The 19103-nt window shown below is 43.7% G+C and overlaps 1 protein-coding gene across 13 annotated transcripts in view; it reads right to left on the bottom strand.

Moving 5' to 3' along the window:
- The window catches only part of scrib (scribble planar cell polarity protein), a 98048-nt gene extending 82621 nt beyond the window's left edge, over positions 1-15427 (bottom strand). For 12 of the 13 annotated variants that reach the window (XM_056299393.1, XM_056299382.1, XM_056299389.1 and 9 more), the window contains exon 1: positions 14200-15427. In XM_056299393.1, coding sequence (XP_056155368.1) covers positions 14200-14358 — 159 coding nt within the window. In that variant the 5' untranslated portion in view covers positions 14359-15427. The remainder of the gene's footprint in view (positions 1-14199) is intronic. The other variant, XM_056299383.1, reaches the window with a different exon arrangement.
- Between the last annotated feature and the right edge of the window lie 3676 nt (positions 15428-19103).

Genomic DNA, 19103 nt, shown 5'->3' with positions numbered 1-19103 from the left:
GCTTTACTGATTTACAAATTGCACTCAATAGCCATAAATTAGTTCTTAATGCTGATAAAACTAAAATTTATGCTTTTCACAGAGCTGAAAATATTGATTATGATAATCTCATCATCTCTACTAAAAATGGTTCAAATATTGAAAGAGTCACAGGATACAAGTATCTTGGAATTTGGATTGATGAGAAGATAACTTAAATATCATGTGACTAGTTTCTTTTATAGGAATAAAACATGTTTTCCTCTGCATTGTAAAAGGATGCTTGTTGACAATTTTTCTAGCGGTATTGGATTATGGTGACATGTCATACATGCATGCTTCAGCTGCGACCCTGAAGCCTTTGCACACTGTTTATCACTCTGCACTAAGATTTATTACCAGTGATAATTATAATACTCATCATTGTGAGCTGTATGCTAAAGTTGGGTGGCCCTCTCTCTCTGTTCTGGGTTTTATTTATTTATGAGGCCCTTACTGGTTTTTTACCCCCCTACATTATTTCGTTGTTGTCTTTTAATGTGGGCCCCTACCGAACATGCTCAAATGATTGGATTATGTTGCAGGTGCTGGCTGTTTTTACTGAGATTGGTAAACCCAGTTTTTTTTACATGGTTCACCTGCAATCTGGCATAATATGCAGAACATTCTAAAATGTACCTCATTTAGGGCAATTTCAATTTTCAATTTCATCTTACTTGATTTCCAATTGCACTTGTTTTTAGCTGACTCATTTGCTGTACATTTTAAATTGCCTTATGTATTTAAGGTTTTAATATGTTAGTATTTGACTAATTTGGTTTATTACTTCTACTTTTTCCTCAACATTTTTTTTCCTAAGCATCTTATCTGTGTTTCTTGGCACCTATAATGTGTTGGTTGTTTTTTGCTTAGCTATATTGTAAATGAGATCGCTCCCTCGATATACTTGAGAGTATAAATAAAGGTTGAATGAATGACTGTATGGATATCGTCCAGCCCGATCTCCAACGACAAAAAAAGTGGAAGCCCATTATCAAACAAGCCCTCTTAAACATGGTGCTCTTTGAGCAGAGCTGCTTAAATGTTTACTGCATTCTATGGGCTTAGCTCCTTACCAGCACTCCTATTTGTGTTCAGGCAACCTCCCGAGAAACAGGCTGGTTTGATGAAATACAATGAGTTAAACAAGGTTCCTTTTAATTGAGGGTGACTGAAGTCAAGTTTGATTAGCAAGAGACGTGAATGTTGAAGAAATATATGTGTGTGTGTGTGTGTGTGTGTGTGTGTGTGTGTGTGTGTGTGTGTGTGAGAGAAATTAGGATGTGAAAATATGTATATAATGCATGCTTCTCTGTGTAAGTTTAGCGTATGTGTGTGTGGCCTTCACTAAAAGAATGAGAAACAGCGATTGAGAAAGGGTGTGTGTGTGTGTGTGTGTGTGTGTGTCGTTCCATAGTGCAGGGCTGACTCCTGGAGATTCCAGGCATGCCTGGATTTCCTCAGATGTCATGTGCTGCAGTACGAGCAAAACTGTTGAGTGAAATTATACACAACATACCAGGGCTGTTGATTTCCCTCCACAACATGTTTTGAGTTTTTAGCAAAAACAAACTTGTGACGAAAAGTTCAGCCAAGTCGTCTTAAAGTACCATTCCAATAGGGCTGCACTAAAAAAAATAAAATAAAATAAAATAAATAGATACAGCTGGCGGAAAATATTAGAGCAGTACCTTTATCTTTCAAAGATGATGTTTGGGTGCACTTTGGTTTTGAAAACAAAACAGGAAGTAACAATTTGGATAAAACTAATGCCGTTTGCAAGCTTTGTCATACTATGATAAAATATTCAGGAAACAACTAACTTACGATCTCACTTGAGAAGACAACATCCTAATAATTATGTATCTAAAATAATTAAAATGTAGCTATTTAAGAATTAATATCAAAGTATAGTGGACACTTGCAAATAACGAGTTGGATTATGGTATGTTAATGCTAAGTGTATTTACAGCATACTGACTATTTCAGTTTATTGAGTTTTGTTTATAAGAATACTTGATATGCACTTTATTTTATGCTGTTATGGCATCTACATTTTAATTCAGTGTGTTCAGTGACAGTGCACACTGTGCAACACCGTCATAATATATTGGAATGGAAATGTTGAATTAAATAGATTTGAGTCAATTTGTCCGCCGAGTTATCAAAATATAATGTTATGTAAATATTAGACTACCCAGGTGGTACACAGCAAATTGTATTTTCAACTATATTTTAAAATTTTTAGTAAATTATATAGAGTATTGCAATGTACTGCAATATGTATTGTATTGCAATGTATTGTGATACGTATCATATCGTGAAGTCCTTGCCAATACACAGCCCTAATTTGTAATTAAACTAGGTGCATCAAAACCGGTTTAGAACATGAGCATTCTAAGCACTCCTATTCAAGGGGACAAAACAATGCAGAATGCACTCATAAGCTCCCAAGATTTAGCCTCTGAAACACTGTTTTTTGGAAATCTGATCTCTTGCAAGAGTGCTGGAGGAAACAATTAGAAAGCTGACTGGTGGAAGAGGAAAGAGCTGACAAAAAAACCTCACAGTGTAAATTGGAACGATGGCTAGCGCTAAAATAACTGACCTTTTAAACAATGCCCTGGCTATCAACACTTGCTGTATCAATCATAAGAATACAGCAGCAGTTCTCTGACAAACATTAGCTTTCATAGAAAGCAAAGACATCGACAGGGGATACAACACAGGAAAAGGTTGACAACTGTCACCAAAAGAAAGACAGATACCCCCCTCCACAAAAAAAGTTAGTAACCACACAATTACTGAACTTTTGCTGCACTAGACACAAAAAAGATGTTCACTGATAAGCCTGCTGACATGTGTGCAAGCACGCACACATAGAAAAATGGCCCGATATCAGACTTCCATGAGTGCATTCTCCTGCATGACGACAAGCAGACAGGGCCTCATTGCCTCATTAGCCCCCCCACCCCACCCTTTCAGTGGCATGTGCATGACACAGACATGCGTATATCCAGGCTGAATACTCTTGTTGTCTGCAAAAACCCCTATTTTGCTGTCTATTGGTATTTCTCCACCTACTTTTTTCATGTTCATTCATCAGTACCTCTATTAGAAGCCCGAAAATGAGTCACGTAGCACTACCACTCTGACACATTCAACCTGCCCTCTTTTGTGTTTGCTCGCTGACCAACCAGCCAACCAAGACCAGTGCATGCTGTCAAATTCCAGAGGGACCTCCCATCTGCCCAGACAATCATGCCATTAAACAAGTGCTTACAACATGCTTTTCAATTACTGGCAGTGAGATAGTGAATTAAAGTTAAGAGCATTTACCTAAGAGAGCTAATCAAAGTGGTAAATAGTATTATTACATTGACTGAACTTGACTCAGGACTCAGCATTCCCTCACAAGTGGGTGTTGCTGCTTGTAAGGACTACTGAGCAACGATGTACTCTCTGCCAGTTATCAGTTATCATACATCATACAAGTTGGACAGTGTGGGTGTATGAATGTGTAGGAGGGAGAAAATGAGGAGGTGTGGACTTGAAACCAAGTAAGAAACATTTTTCAAAATCATGAGCCCTGTGAAGTAAATGGTCACTGAAGTATACTGACACAATAGCAATGAACATATGGAGATCTTCGTGATCCTTTGTTTTATTTTTAATGCTTGGGAGATTGCCAACCCCCCTCCGCCCCACGCACACACACCACCATCAACAGCACTTTGTGAGACAGGACTTTAAAAAAATGGCACATTCCATGGCTCACTTGATTATTCCTGCTTCCTGCTAACAGAGGCGCTCCCAACAAAAAAAAGAAAGAAAAGAAATCAACAAGAAAAACACGGACGTTCACAAATCAGCCCAACCCAAACCTAGACACTGGCTGGCTGGCTGGCTGGCTGAGCTGCCCCTCAGGAAAACAAACCAGCGCTTTGTGCACCTCCCTCCCAGCTATGCCACCGGGTCTGGCCCCAGACAGAAAGAAGTCATTCTACACTCGCCTCTCTGAACGTGCCTCTATTCAAAACCGGAGCTGCTCTGTTCTGTTAGCTTTTGTACCGATGAACTGGTTATGAAGTAGCCTGAGACATTCCATCTCTGCTACCCAGTGTGCATTCAAACAGGAAGTGCAAAGTGAACTCTGCTAGATTTTTTTTAAAACTCAGGAAAGTATCCTACTCCCTGAATGAAAGGAAAACAGATAATAAGGTGAAACACAGAGACTTGATGCTGGAATTGGAGCATCACTGGTGCAGCGGAGAACACCTGCAGGTCTGAGAAGGGGAAGATGAGGTTTCAGAGAGAAACAGATATCAGCCATAAAATACTGCATGTGGGCTACAGATAAGGGGCAGCATTTGTTTGTGGTCAGATTTAGTGCCATCCTGGTCAACTTACTCCCCCACAGGGATGTCAGGGCCTTGACAGTAAGGCTTCAAAGGACCACTCATGTGACCAGGAGTGCAGCTGCAGAGCTCCACTAAGATCAAAAGAGTCCAGAACCACCATCCTAAGTCAAAGAAATGCCATCTCTGTATTTGACCACTTCTAACCTTATTGGTTCATTGGCAGCAGCTCTATGGATGCAGCTCTTCTGTTGATGCTGGGGATTATGCAGAACCTGTAAACACCTGTACATGTGTCAAAGACTGTTTTCCTTGCACAGGATGAAATGAGAGCTGAGTGACGAGCTCACACTGTAAGCAAGATGGCAAATTGGCATCAGAAACTGTATCACAAATGTGGCTGGTAGGTTAAAACTTGTCTTCTACCACCTACATTAGCACAGATCAACTAGTTTGGGGGGTTTTCTAAATTGTGTTTTAACAGTGAAAGCAGCTAGTAAGCTGTCAGTTCCACCAACTACTGTGGGGCCAGTCAAGAGACTTCTACACATGGCATTATTGTGAGGGTTTTTGGAATAGGCATACAAATGTGCCACTCCCAGTGACCTGATATATATATAGGCAGGCTAGTTTCTTTTACCTGTAAGGCTCTGAATTCTGTCAAGAGAGCGAGAATGAGTGAGAGACATAAAGACAAAGGGACAGACAGAAAGGTGTCATACTGCACATCTAATTCTTGTCTATATGCACATAATTTTCAGAGCCAAGAGGGCTTTCTTCCTATCACAGCAGTACAGCATTGCATGCTGGGGCCGCAGACTCTTTGCCATTGCTAACAGCTGCCACCAACGCAGCCATCAATTATTCACTGGAGCCTAGCCTTCTTGTTTACCTTTCAGGCTGGCAAGTAAGGGCAGGGTGCATGGGAGAGTGGTTAGACACAGCGGCATGAGCATACAGGCCGGTCTAAGGGGTTAACACTGTCCGTTAAGAAAAAGGAGCACATGCTCAGTCCCAGACGGTACACACAACTTACTCCAAGTTTCAGGAGGGATGGAGGGACAGTATGTATACATGCCTGTCCGGCGATGTGCATGCCAGTGTTTTCCCTCTATGTTTTCCAAACTGTTGGGGCCACAACCTGGCTGAAGTTCACAAACATTAACACTAGGATGCCTTACCGTGACAGGGACCCGACTCTCTAGTGCTTTCACTAACTTACCGAGCACTCAGAGCGAGGCAATACATAAGTGATTATGAGCAGAGGTCTGCCTGTGTGGCTTGGAATTTGTTTAGTCTTCCCCCTTCGGCAAATTTAGCAAAGAAAACGACATCAGAACCATGTTTTAAAATATTCATCAATCTAAATTTTTCGTTTTTCTTAAAATGGTGACATTGTCATACTGTTGGATAAACATCGACTCTGGAAAATATTTTTAAAAAATTTTTTTTCATAGTAGGCCATGATCTTATAACGGGCCATAATTGTAGAGATTAGATGGATAGATAAAATAGATTAATCTAGCTAATCTAGATAGATAGATAGATAGATAGATAGATAGATAGATAGATAGATAGATAGATAGATAGATAGATAGATAGATAGATAGATAGATAGAAAGACAGGAACAGATACAGACAGAGACAGATAGCTAGAGAGAAAGAGAGAGACAGGAATAGATACAGATAGATATAAATTAATGAAAGAAAGGCATAGATAGAAAGATAGAGGAAGATACAACTCTACAGTGTCATTCTGTACAGGCCCTGCCCGGGGTTTTAGGTCTGTACCCGTTTCTCATACTGTTGTGTTCCAACCTGACCGTGTAGCAGCCCAGCCTGTGTGCATGGATGGATGGTCCTGTGTGTCCCAGAGGACAGGGGATCAGTAGTGCTCAGTGCTCCTCCCTGCTCTACCCAAAGAGATCACTTCCTCTAGTGGGGGTGTCAGGGGGACGCACATCCCATCTCCCGTTAATCCACCTCCGGAATAAATCCCCCACACACCCCACCACCACTCCCCCACTCCCTTAAACCCTCCTCAAAACCAGTGGGGGGGTGGGGCAGGATGTGAGACCAGCTGGTCATCGGCCTAGACAAAGAAACCTGCTGAATGGGCTCTTGCATCAAAAAGAACCTCAAATCTCTCAAACCACTTTTCCATACACATGTGCTGGCTTGGCTTGACTCAGGCAGTTGCATTTCCATTACAACTAGGTTACCCGCTTAAAGGTGTATCTTTGACTGATGATGCACTTGTCTTGAGTTGATGACGTTTAAAAGCAACGCCCTCTTTAGAGCTGTTTACTATTGCACAATGCAACAGTTGTTGGTAGCCAGCTACTTATTATCATGGATTTTCAGGCTGTTACAATTTTGCTCTGCATCTACCACTTATTTCTTGAAAAACAGAGACGGGATGATGGATCTAGAAGAGGCAAAGCCTATCTGATGTCACCGCAACCAGCTTGGAGGCAGGTCTCGCGTGCTTTGGCCCAACTCCGGAGATGGTCCATTTTGGGCACGACTCAGCACGTGTAAACTGGCAACGGAAACGCAAATCAACGTGGCATGGTTTGACTCGGCACAGCCAAAAGTGCCAATGGAAAAACCCTATCACAGTGCCGTTTCTTCACAGCCTCGTCTGCTCTGGCTTGTTCTCATCTCCGAGTGTCGATTCAGCACAGTAAACAGAAAGAAAAGAGAAAGAAAGCCACTTTATTTGACATTGTATTCTTACAACAAATTGTATTCTTACAATGAATTCGTTCTCTGCATTTAACTCATCCTATTGTATAGGAGCAGTGGGCAACTGCAGTGCCCGGGGACCAACTCCAGTTCTTCTTTCCATTGCCTTGGTCAGGGGCACAGGCAGGAGTATTAACCCTAACATGCATGTCTTTCTGATGGTGGGAGGAAACCAGAGCACCCAGAGGAAACCCACGCAGACACGGGGAGAACATGCAAACTCCACACAGAAAGGACCTGGGAAGGCCTGGGGTTTGAACCCAGGACATTCTTGCTGTGAGGCAACAGTGCTAACTACTGGGCCATCATGCCGCCTTTTTTTTTACAAATATCCCTGCATGTGGGCCTATCAACAAGAGCACTTCTTTTGTTAGGTTTTTTTACTTTATGGACATGGCCAGTGTAGTTCATAATCACGACGATAGCGGTGGTGGGGGTGTAACTTAAGGCCTGGAAGGAAAATATCCCAACATGTGGGTGGGGAGGGACGACGACAAGTAATTTCGGTGTATTTTCAGTATAATTTCAGACATGGAACATTACTGTAACACTGGCTCTTGTCTGTTTTAACAGGGCTAGAGAGAAAGAGGCGGGTAGAGTATGGTTTTTAACCACAGGGGGCCGGTGGCAGGTGTAATTTATCATTGGTCCTTGCCTAGTTTAGCCAGCCGATGGAGAGGAGAGACCAGGCCTCTCCTGTAGAGTTAACTGGAAAGTCTGGGGAGGGCTTTGCAAACATAAATAGTAATTTATAAAGGACACAGACTGAGTAGCCTATATGTCCATGATTATCAAAACAACCTCTCTCAGTGAAATTTTAAATGTGAAGTTTCAGCCAGGAAGAAATTGGCGAAATGTTGTGAAACAGTTCTTACTCCTCTATTATGGAAGGTAACGCACAAGGCGGAGCATCTCTCAATCATGGACCAACACAAGCTACTTTTCAATGTTCAATACAATAATAAAATAAAACTTACATGTGAAACAAAGACACAGTGCAAAAAAGACACACAAAACCCCCTCAAAAAACTCAACTATTACAGTTTAGGTAAACAATGGCGGAGCAACAACAGAGCATTTAACAATAGCTGAGTGATGGGGGACCTAAATCTAAATTGAGTTTGGTTTGACCCAAGACTGAACATACACAAGGGACTCCAGACAAAAGCACTTAGATTCTTATCAGTGCACACGTCTGTGGGAGGGAGTTCGAAGTGGAGAGCTGATGAGTGTTTTCTAGTCCGGCTGGAGCCCTAATCTGCCCATGGGCCAGAATGCAGTTGAATGGTGAGAACCGCAGTGAGAGTAGATTCCACACTCATATTTATTTGGAAAAACAACGACACCCCACCCCATCTTCCAATTCAAGACAAAATCTGAAATCTAACTAGCCTGATATTCAACCAAGTTTATGAATGTCAGTGTTTCCCCTACCATTCTCCTGGCAGGGTGGCCCATCCCGCTAAGGTAACCTGTCACCCCGCCCAGGGAAATAAAGAAATAAAAATGTCAATAAACATGTAATTTGCCACAGCACCTGCATGATGGCTCCTGTAGCTTTGGGAAGTCTATCACCCCGCATGAAAAAAAAAAATCTAGGGGAAACACTAAATGTAAAACATGGAAGTAAATTCATCGCTTCATGAAGAAGAGTCAGACTCCAGTCAGAGACATACAACAGAGTCGATCCAGTTTTCAAACCATCACATCACTTTGATGGGAGATACCCCTCCACAGATCAGTAACTAGAACCTCCCGAGATTCCAGCCTGGTGAGTGTTTGGAGGGGGGAAACCAGTACTGTAGGATACCAAGTGTACCTGGAAGATCCTGTTAGGTGATAATGCAGGAAGCGACATGCACAAAACCTGTTAGAGCCAGCAATCATTAATACATCCAATAGAGACACACCCAACAGGGATTGCTGTCCCCTTGCCATCAGTACTGAACAATAGAAGAGCCAAGAGAGGAGCAAGTAGATATAGCAGACAATACAACTCTACTAGGGATGTCCCCATCTGAGAGTATCGGTATTAGAGCCCATCAACGCTCATGTTTGATCAATGTTGGCTATGTTAAACTCAACCAAATTACCTTGCACTCCATCTAGGTGTTGTAAATTGACATTTATCAACAAGTCTTGATGCATGCTCAATAATCCAGGTAAGGAAATCCCACAAAGCTGAATCAGTTCATCTGGACGCAAATTTTACTTTGCATCCAGATGAACTGATGAGAGGCAATAGAAACAGAGCTACTTAAATGGGAATATAGTTTTGATTATTTTGTTAAAAAAAAAAGATAAATGGCAAACCATTAAAATGTGAACTGTGATGCAGGCCATTTTTTCTTAATGTAGGGCTATTCGATTTTCAAGCATACATTACCTAAAACTGATACGCTTTTTTAGCTATGAAGTAGGAATGTGCAAAAGTCATTTTTCCAAGTCAGCTAGTCGGGAGGTTTTCTGAGTGATTAGTCAAGGGAGCCCTATTAAACAGGCTCTACATTTCTCAGACTGCTTGTTTCAGAATCAGAAACAGTGTTCAGTGAATACTTATGATTGTTATCTAGGCTTACACACATTCACAATAAAGAGAGGTATGGTTAAGAAACTGGCATATCCTTAATCTATTTTTTATGTGCACCATAATTATATTTGCACAAATGTGTCACGGCAAGTAATGCACCGCTTGCAAGAAGCAACACTTACAACAAGCATTTCCCCCTCAAAGAAAAAAAAGAAGGCAAAAAAAAGACATCGTCAAACTCACGTAGGACTTATTTACACATGTTTGTCTGATCTATTCAATTACTTTAATCTAAGAGATTTCAGGAAAAACTAGTCAGATCCATCCGGAATATTATTAGAAACACCTGCTCCTTAAAAAAATAAAAAAAATAGTTGACACAGTAATCAACTAGTCACCTGTTGGCTGATTAGTCAACTATTCTGACTCATCCCTAATTTGAAATGTGCACTATTCCAACTGTATTACTCGGTAACAAATAAATATCTGATCCAGGTTCGGATCAGCAGATACTAAGTGACTCAAACTGGAGGCAAAAAAAGAAAAGAAAAGGTGATTGGAATATCCCTAGCCTGTACTGCAGGTATTATTTTGGCAAGCGTGTACTACATAGCTTTAAGTGACCTTGCTCTTCTCTGAAAAGAACGACTCCCCAGGCTTCCCAGCAGGTGTGACTGACCTATATAGATCCTAAAAATGCTTATTTGATTCATGGCATGTTCTCAGCCTATATGTAAGCCAGGTCAGGGGCAATGCAGAGTACAGGGACTTGAGACAAAGAGCCGCGACACTGGATATGAGTGGGGGCAGTCAGACAGGGTGAATGGACTACATTGTACCCTGTCATGGGACTTTAAGACAGCTAAAGAGATAATTCCCTCTTCCTCAACCCAATCTCTGAGGCAGGGCTGAGGGCCTCCTTTCTGCTTTTCTGTGGGGGGGCTGAACTCATCATTTCTATGAGCAGCATTAAGCAATTTAAAACACAAAACTAACCTTCCCAGCAGGAAGCAATCCTTTTATTTTGTTTGTTTGACAAGCATGAGAAGAAATACAAGTCTGGTCTTTACCCGGACCATTCAGAGAATTCCTTCAATCATTTACAGAAACAGCTGGGAAATCATAAAGTCATATGGGCTAAGCTAACTGCTAGCCCATGCAGACCAGCAGTTCCGACAGTCATCCCGGCTGGCGGTCGTTCCCTTGGACAGTGATTTTTTTTGTTTAGTTTAGATATATGTGTTAGTTTGGATATGTGTGTTCTTGTAGTTTTTGGATATGTACTTTTGTCTTTGTGTTGCACTTTCGTGGGCTGGGGGAAACAATATCTCGTTTCATTTCTTGTACGCAAGTACATGAAATAAAATGACATTGTTCCTGTTCCTCCTTCCTCGTGCTGGAAGAACTAATGTCAACCAAACCAAACTAGCGAGTTAAAGTAAACTCTCTTGTATATTATTCATTTATGTCTCTACATCACACCTGCGCTTCACAATAAACAAAGGAAAAATGCTTAGCAATAAAACAAAACACGCATTAAGAAGGAGCCGAGATTAGGAGTTGTGCAATGTGAAAACAAAACGGCGGCTCAATGTGAAGGGTGCAGGCTGCATGGGCACAAAGGGAATTCCTGACCAGTTGCTTTCTGTACAGGTTCTTTAGGAGCATTCCATTCATATAAGTCATACAATCTGACAGCTGGCCTAATTGGTTGCATCATCACTGCCTGCAATTTCTGGGGAATAAGCAGACGGCTTAGCTGAAACATGTCAGAAGTTCAATGTACAATATTTGGTGACATTTTACACTTAGGAAATACACCTGCGACTACATCGCAAGATAAACATGAACAGTAGTAACACCCCTTTGAGAACCCTCATTTTCTGTCGTTCAAACCTGAGAGTGGCCTACACAGACATCATTACCTGAGCAGACGTAATCTACGATTGCCATGTGGGGGTGGTGGGATGGAGGTGTCACAGAGAACTTAAGAAACAATCAGGACATCTAAATCGCCATCTGTTCACACTGTTAAACCCCTCCTAACCCAAACCCCTCTGAGAAGATCTGCCCCTGTCCTCCCAGCACTGACTAGCAATGCACACGTCATGATAACTTTTTTGAAAATTCATTCTATTGAGTTATCCACCCAAGTCCCTGTAAAAACATGCCCCCCTTTCATAAGAAGAGACCTGGCCAACACGGCACCAAAAAGACAAAAACACAATAAAGGCCATTACTATAACAAGCGAAAAACCTCAGAAAAAGTAGGAGGATGAGAAATGAAAAAAGTGATAGGACAGAAAGAGAAAAATGTGACAGCCAAAAAAAACCAAAAAACAGCCAATTATTCAAAGTGTGAACAAATTCAAATCACAACATCCTCTTTAAGCCAATGAGCTACTACTAGTTCCTTTTGTTTCAAGTCTTTCTACAGCCTTAAAACTGATAATGTCCTTCAAAAAAACTATTTCACTATGCTTTCATAGTTAGTGCTAAATTAACCCAATTGAACCCAACTTGTTTTGGTCTCAGGAACCCTTTTGCACACCCTTTAAATGAATGCAGTGTGAAAACCCTGCCTGAGCTGATTATTCTCCATTAGCATGTGCTGTATGTAGTGGTGCATTAATAGGCATGCCATGCTTCATCCAAACAGCTGATCACAACAGGCTGGATTGCCAGGGGGACACAACCTCAGCTGACGTGTCAAAAAGACCAGCTTCATGAAATTATATCTAAAATTTGCATGTGATCCTCATATACTCCGTGTCTCTTTTCTCCACCTTACAAAGATATGACAGCTCAGTATTTCCTCTCAACGGCTCTCCTGGAGCTGAGGACCAGAGAAGGCCGAAGTGCTCTGTGTCTGCAGACAACACGTTTGCTAAAAAAAACACTCGGCCGCTCTGTCATAGCACATTTATGTCTCCTTGTTAAAGCCAGTGCCATACAGGGTGATCTGTCCATGTTATTTAGGGGCCTGTGCCAAAGTATCGACTGTATGTATCAGTCATTCTTTCAGGTCCCCTTTAACCAGGCATAGTATAAATATCAGGATCAAACAGACTGTCTGCAGGCCGGCATCATTGAACAAGGCAGGCCATGGTAGTAGCTCTTGCAGCCCCATCCTCGCCATTTCTCAATCTGTCGGTGCCCTGACAGTTAAGCCTGAAGCCAAGTTTATGTCCTCTCAGCTTTTAAACACATGGCTGTTTTAGTGTAAGCCAATGAGGAAAGGCTGCTTTTATGCAAGTGCAGCTTTGCATAACACACAAAACCACATTTACACCAAGCAAACCTTGCTGACTAAAGCGGAGAGTCAGGACTTCATTAACTTGTGCTCACTTCAGTGATAATATGCTGTTTGCACTTGGTTTTCAGTATTTATCTTTCTAAACATTGTGTGTTTATAAATTATGTTGTAAAACAAATTCACACGACCATGCTGTGCAAAAACTCAACTCTTCTGACCTTACCAATAAAAAAAATGAATGTGCTAGTGGTCTCTTTCATCACTAAACTAAGCTGTGGTGCCTATCACGAAGGTGCATACATACAAACTTCCAAATCTAGCTCAATCACAGCTGGTGCCTCCACCCAAGACAGAGGAATGACTAGAACTACATAATGAAAGGGGAAAGCCAAATCCGTGTGTTTCGCTCCACTGCTCTGAGCAGCCTTGGGGGGGGGGGGTAACTAATGATAATCCAGCTCTCCTATAAATAAGCACTTTGGTGATGCAAACAGAGCTTTTGTCATATTCCAAATAGTAGGAACGTGGGTGGGGACGGGGCAAAGACTCATTCCACACATGCCTTCTCACTCAGTGTCCAATCCCGCCGGCCACTTTACTGTTACTACGGGCAACATGGTGTGTGTGCCAGTTCTTTGGGTCTGCTGAGTCTGTCTGAACATGCAGCTCGCCCACTCTGCAGTTGGAGAATCCTCTGCGTGTCTCTTCGGAGAAAGCATTAATCCATCCAGAGCAGTGTTCCCCCATCCTAGTCCTAAAGGACCAATCATATCATAGCACTTAATTATGCCAGCTGTGCCAAATCTGACAGTTAAGTGCTGATTGGTTGGAGTAAATACAGACCTACCTATGCAGGATTACAACGAAATTCTGCAGGACCGGGTGTCCTTGAGAACTAGGATGGAGAACCCTGATCTGGAGCACCTTTCTCAACTTTACCTTTAGTTATTTGTTTCTAAACAAGGAGCAAGCAGGCCCAATGGAGTCACGTTTCTCTCATTCTATGTCAGTACATTAAATGACTTGTGAAAGAAGCAAATACAGTTTTTGTTTATGGAAGAAGTTGGGACACATGCCATTTTGCACGTCAGTTTTGTAGCTCATGTCACCTGTCGACGAGCTTTGCACTTCAAAGAGGGATAAAAAAAATAAAAATCAACCGTAGTGCCAATGGGAGCGAATGCAACGCGCAGTGCCTCATTAAACAGACTATATCGCCACTCGTTGCTGCAGTCGTGGAATACTCAGCAGGGGACAACAAAACGATCTGGTCACTCAACCGTACATACCTTGGGCAATTCTTTAAGCTGGTTGGCATCGAGAAGCAGCTCTTCCAGGCTGCGGCTGTAGCGGAATATCTCGTCGGGGACAGTCTGTAAACTGCAATGCCGTTTGTCCACCGACTCTACGTGGCGGTTACAGCGCCACAAAGGGATACACTTCAGCATGTCCGGCCGCCGCGGGGGTTTGGTTGCCGGCGCTACTCGAATCTCCACATCGGAGAGTGGTAACAGGGAACGGCTCCTGAGGGTGATGAAGAGGAAGAGGGAATCACCGCCGAGCCGGGTCAATAACACAAACAAAAAACCCAAAACAAACAAAAACAAAACAAAAAAAACAAAACAAACCCCCAATATCGAGACACTCCTGCTCCCACAGCGATCCAAAATAGGAGGCCGAAATCCAGTTAAGACCAAGAACCAAACTTAATTCCCGTAATCGGCTAAATTTCCGATTTCAGCGGAGTTGTACTCGCGGGTCGACAGATCCCACCCGGAATTATCAACGATCATAAACCAAAGCCGAGTACTCCCACTTGCTTCAAGTGTTTCCTGACTTGCGCTTCACTTCACACCGAGTGTGTAGCTATAGCCTGCTCAGCTACCGCCGACATCCTTGTATGAAACCGATGCCGCCGCCGCTGCTAAATAAAAATATGCAGTTAGCGATCCGACTTGGAAGAACTGTTGTTCGCGTTCACATAATTAAATGTAAAGGGTCTCTACAACAATCACCGCGTCTACGCTACAACGACCGGTACCACAAAATGTCCCATGGAGCAAATCTGGAGTGACCCGGCTGAAGCGACCTCCCAAGCTACGACGTTAGCTAGCTCCTTAACGATAGCGAATATTAGCTTAGCTTAGCAATCTGGACGGCTTTACGCCTTTGTGCCCGGCTAACGTTACTATCGGCGAATGCGTCTCGAGGTTGTTACGCAAGCCTCGCTGCAGCATGCCGTCTGACGATCAAGCTTGATTATCCGGGACGGGGGTTTTGTTAAACGCAAACGCAGGTGAAGTATCCGCGGAGCGGGAGATCCGGCGACCGCGACTCTTCCCTCTCCCTCTTCTCGAGCCAGGCCGGGGTAACGCGTGTGGGGGCTGGGCTAGGCTCGGCTTGAAGCGCCGCCGTTTTTACGGTGTCCGCGTCGGAGCCCAGCACGACCGTTTAGCGCTACCTAGCGAGCTCTCCCTCGCGCTACCTAGCGAGCTCTCCCCCGTCTGTTGACGTTTATTTCCGTGTCGCACGAGCGTACCCTACTGCCTATGAGCGACACTGCTCGTATTTATATGGGAGAGCGGATCCCCCCCCGCCAGGCGTCTCTCTCCTTCTCCGGTGCTGTGACTTGGCGACAAACCAGCCCCTTTTTCGCCTTCCGAGAAGGGGAAAATACAGACGCGCCGACTGCTTCTCTCCCCTTCTCCGGTGCTCGGACTTCGGCACACACAAAAAAAAACAACAGCTGAGGAGTTGGCGCTTAATTGCGGTGTAAAACGGGTTTTTCCAAATGTTTTGAATCACCGCAACCACGAGAGGTCCTTGATTGTGCAGCCATAACGGTGCGCAAACATTATTAGGCTGACGGGCCCAGTAGTATGCGAGATTAGCAGCGGACAGATATACACCCACACATGGACAATAAAAAGCCGGCGTTTCTCCTTGCCAAGACTTTTGCGTAGCGCCCAGGTCGATAGAACGGGAAACGTGACAAAAAATATCTTTAATATGCAGCGCTCAGGCTAAAAAAAAATGTTTTTTAAATCTACTTCGTAATTTTTTTTTGCCCGTCAGCCTGTGGATGCCCAGGCTCCCAGGCGAACCCTCGCACGAATGCGACCAACATACCGTAACGCGTATGGATAAGAAGACACGCTGGCCGCTGGCTAGCGGGTCTGACCGTTTAGTCGAGCGGTTAGCGATGTCTCCTGCGGTGCGGGCGATACGGGTTCGTTTCCCGGCCGCGGCAATTCCTGTGGTTGCGTTGTCCCCCGAATTCGCTACATTGGTGTCAGAAGTGGGATGGAGCGACCGTAAGACCATCGGAAGCGTAGGCTCCCTGAGGCGTGAAGGAGCTGATATGCTTAAGCGCGGGGACGCGCTTCCCGAAGGAGGGGGGTAGTGTAACGTGCATGGATAAGAAAACACGCTGGCCGTTGACTAGCGGGTCTGACCCTTTAGTCTAGCGGTTAGCGATGTCTCCTGCGGTGCGGGCGATATGGGTTCGCTTCCCGGCCGCGGCAGTTCCTGTGGTTGCGTTGTCCCCAGAATTCGCTATAATTCAACACAAGCAACTTTATTAATCTCGCTAAGGGCAATTTCTTTGGAGCAGCTGAACTTGCAATTTCCAACAAGAAAAGGTTTGCTATGCAACCATTTTGGTCTAACACTAGCCCTGTCTTTATTTTCACAAGTTAGTCATTTTTTATCTATACAGCGTCTTTCAAACCCTATGTTATGTTGTGTGGAGTTCAGGGAGGGGTTACGACAGGCACTGGGTGGTAGCGAAGGGTTGCTGGATGGCTGGGCAACCATTGCAGACTTGGTGATGAAATGAGGAAGTACAGCAAAGTATACAGAGGAAGAGGTTGGCAAAGAAGAAGTGGAATAGTCAGAGAGATGAAGAAAGCAGACAGGAGTACAAGGAACTGCAGCATAAAGCGAAGAGAGAGGTGGCAAAGGGAAAGGAAAAGGCGTATGGTGAGTTGTACGAGAGGTTAGATGCTAAGGAAGGAGAAAAGGACGTGTACCGATTGGCTAGACAGAGGGACTGAGCTGGGAAGGATGTGCAGCAGGTTAGGGCGATCAAGGATAGAGATGGAAATGTGCTGACAAGTGAGGAGAGTGTATTGAGAAGGTGGAAGGAGTACTTTGAGTGGCTGATGAATGAAGAAAATGAGAGAGAGAGAGAGAGAGAGAGAGAAGGTTGGATGATGTGGGGATAGTGAATCAGGAAGTGTGGTGGATTAGCAAGGAGGAAGTGAGGGCAGCTATGAAGAGGATGAAGACTGGAAAGGCAGTTGGTCCTGATGACATACCTGTGGAGGCATGGAGATGTTTAGAAGAGATGGCAGTGTAGTTTATAACTAGATTGTTTAACACAATCTTGGAAAGTGAGAGGATGCTCAAGGACTGGAGAAGAAACATACTGGTACTTATTTTCAAGAATAAGGGCGATGTCCAGAACTGTAGCAACAACAGAGTTGATCAGCCACAGCATGAAGATATGGGAAAGAGTAGTAGAAGCTAAGTTAAGAGGAGAGGTGACGATTAGCAAGCAGCAGTATGGTTTCATGCCACACAAGAGCACCACAGAGGCGATGTTTGCTTTGAGAATGTTGATTGAGAAGTATAGAGAAGGCCAGAAGGAGTTACGTCGTGTCTTTGTGGATTTAGAGAAAGCATATGACAGGGTGCCAAGAGGATGTGTGCTATTGTATGAGGAAGCTGGGAGTTACAGAGAAGTATGTAGGAGTGGTGCATGATATGTATGAAGGAAGCGTGACAACGGTGAGGTGTGCGGTTGGAATGACAGATGGGTTCAAGGTGGAGGTGGGATTACATCAAGGATCAGCTCTGAGCCCTTTCTTGTTTACAATGGTGATGGACAGGTTGACTGACAGACGAGATCAGGCAGGAGTCTCTGTGGTCTATGATGTTTGCGAATGACATTGTGATTTGTAGTGAAAGTAGGGTGCAGGTTGAGGAGAGCCTGGAGAGGTGGAGGTATGCACTGGAGATAAGAGGAATGACAGTCAGTAGGAGCAAGGCAGAATACATATGCGTGAATGAGAGGGAGGACAGTGGAATGGTGAGGATGCAAGGAGTAGAGGTGACGAAGGCGTGTGAGTTTAAATACTTGGGGTCAACTGTCCAAAGTAATGGGAAGTGCAGAAGAGAGGTGAAGAAGACAGTGCAAGCAGTGTGGAGTGGGTGGAGAAGAGTGTCAGTTGTGATTTGTGACAGAAGGGTACCAGCGACAGTTAAAGGGAAGGTTTACAAGATGGTTGTGAGACCAGCTATGTTATATGGTTTGGAGACAGTGGCACTGACAAAAAGACAGGAGGCGGAGCTGGAGGTGGCAGAGTTGAAGATGCTAAGATTCATTGGGAGTGACGAAGAAGGACAGGATTAGGAACGGGTGTATATATATTAGAGGGACAGCTCAGATTGGATGGTTTGGAGACAAAGCTAAAGAGGCAAGATTGAGATGGCTTGGACATGTGTGGGGGAGAGATGCTGGGTATATTGGGAGAAGGATGCTGAATATGGAGCTGCCAGGGAAGAGGAAAAGAGGTAGGCCAAAGAGGAGGTTTATGGATGTGGTGAGGGAGGACATGCAGGTGGCTGGTGTGACAGAGGAAAATGCAGAGGACAGGAAGAGATGGAAACGGATGATCCGCTGTGGCGACCTCTAACGGGAGCAGCCGAAAGTAGAAGTAGTTTCAAAACTTAGGTTACAAAGTGCCTTACAAAAGGCATAAAAGGTTAAAAGAACACAGATGAGTACAACGCAAACATTACAACAGGACACTACAATAGCACAATAAAAACAAAAACCGACGCATCACAAATCAAAATAGTGTACATGACTCAAGCACGAAAACACTTTGAAAAAAGACAGGTCTCAAGCTGTGACTAGAAACACACAAGAGATTTTCTGTCCTGACTCCAAGGGGGAGACTGTTCCACATCTTGGGATCCAGGACAGTGAGCGCATGGTCCCCTTGTGTTTTCAGTCTTGAACGAGGTACAACTAGCAGGCCTTTTTCAGAGGACCTGAGGGGCCTAGCAGAGGTATATGGCATTTAGTAGTGCGCTAATATACTCTGGAGCAAGATTATTTAAAGCCTTATAGGTGAGGATGAGGATCTTAATTTCAATACAGCTTTAATTCACCTTTTGTTGTGTC

Source organism: Lampris incognitus, chromosome 19 (assembly GCF_029633865.1).
Source record: "Lampris incognitus isolate fLamInc1 chromosome 19, fLamInc1.hap2, whole genome shotgun sequence".
NCBI lineage: Eukaryota > Metazoa > Chordata > Actinopteri > Lampriformes > Lampridae > Lampris > Lampris incognitus.
This window is presented reverse-complemented; position numbering and strand designations above follow the sequence as displayed.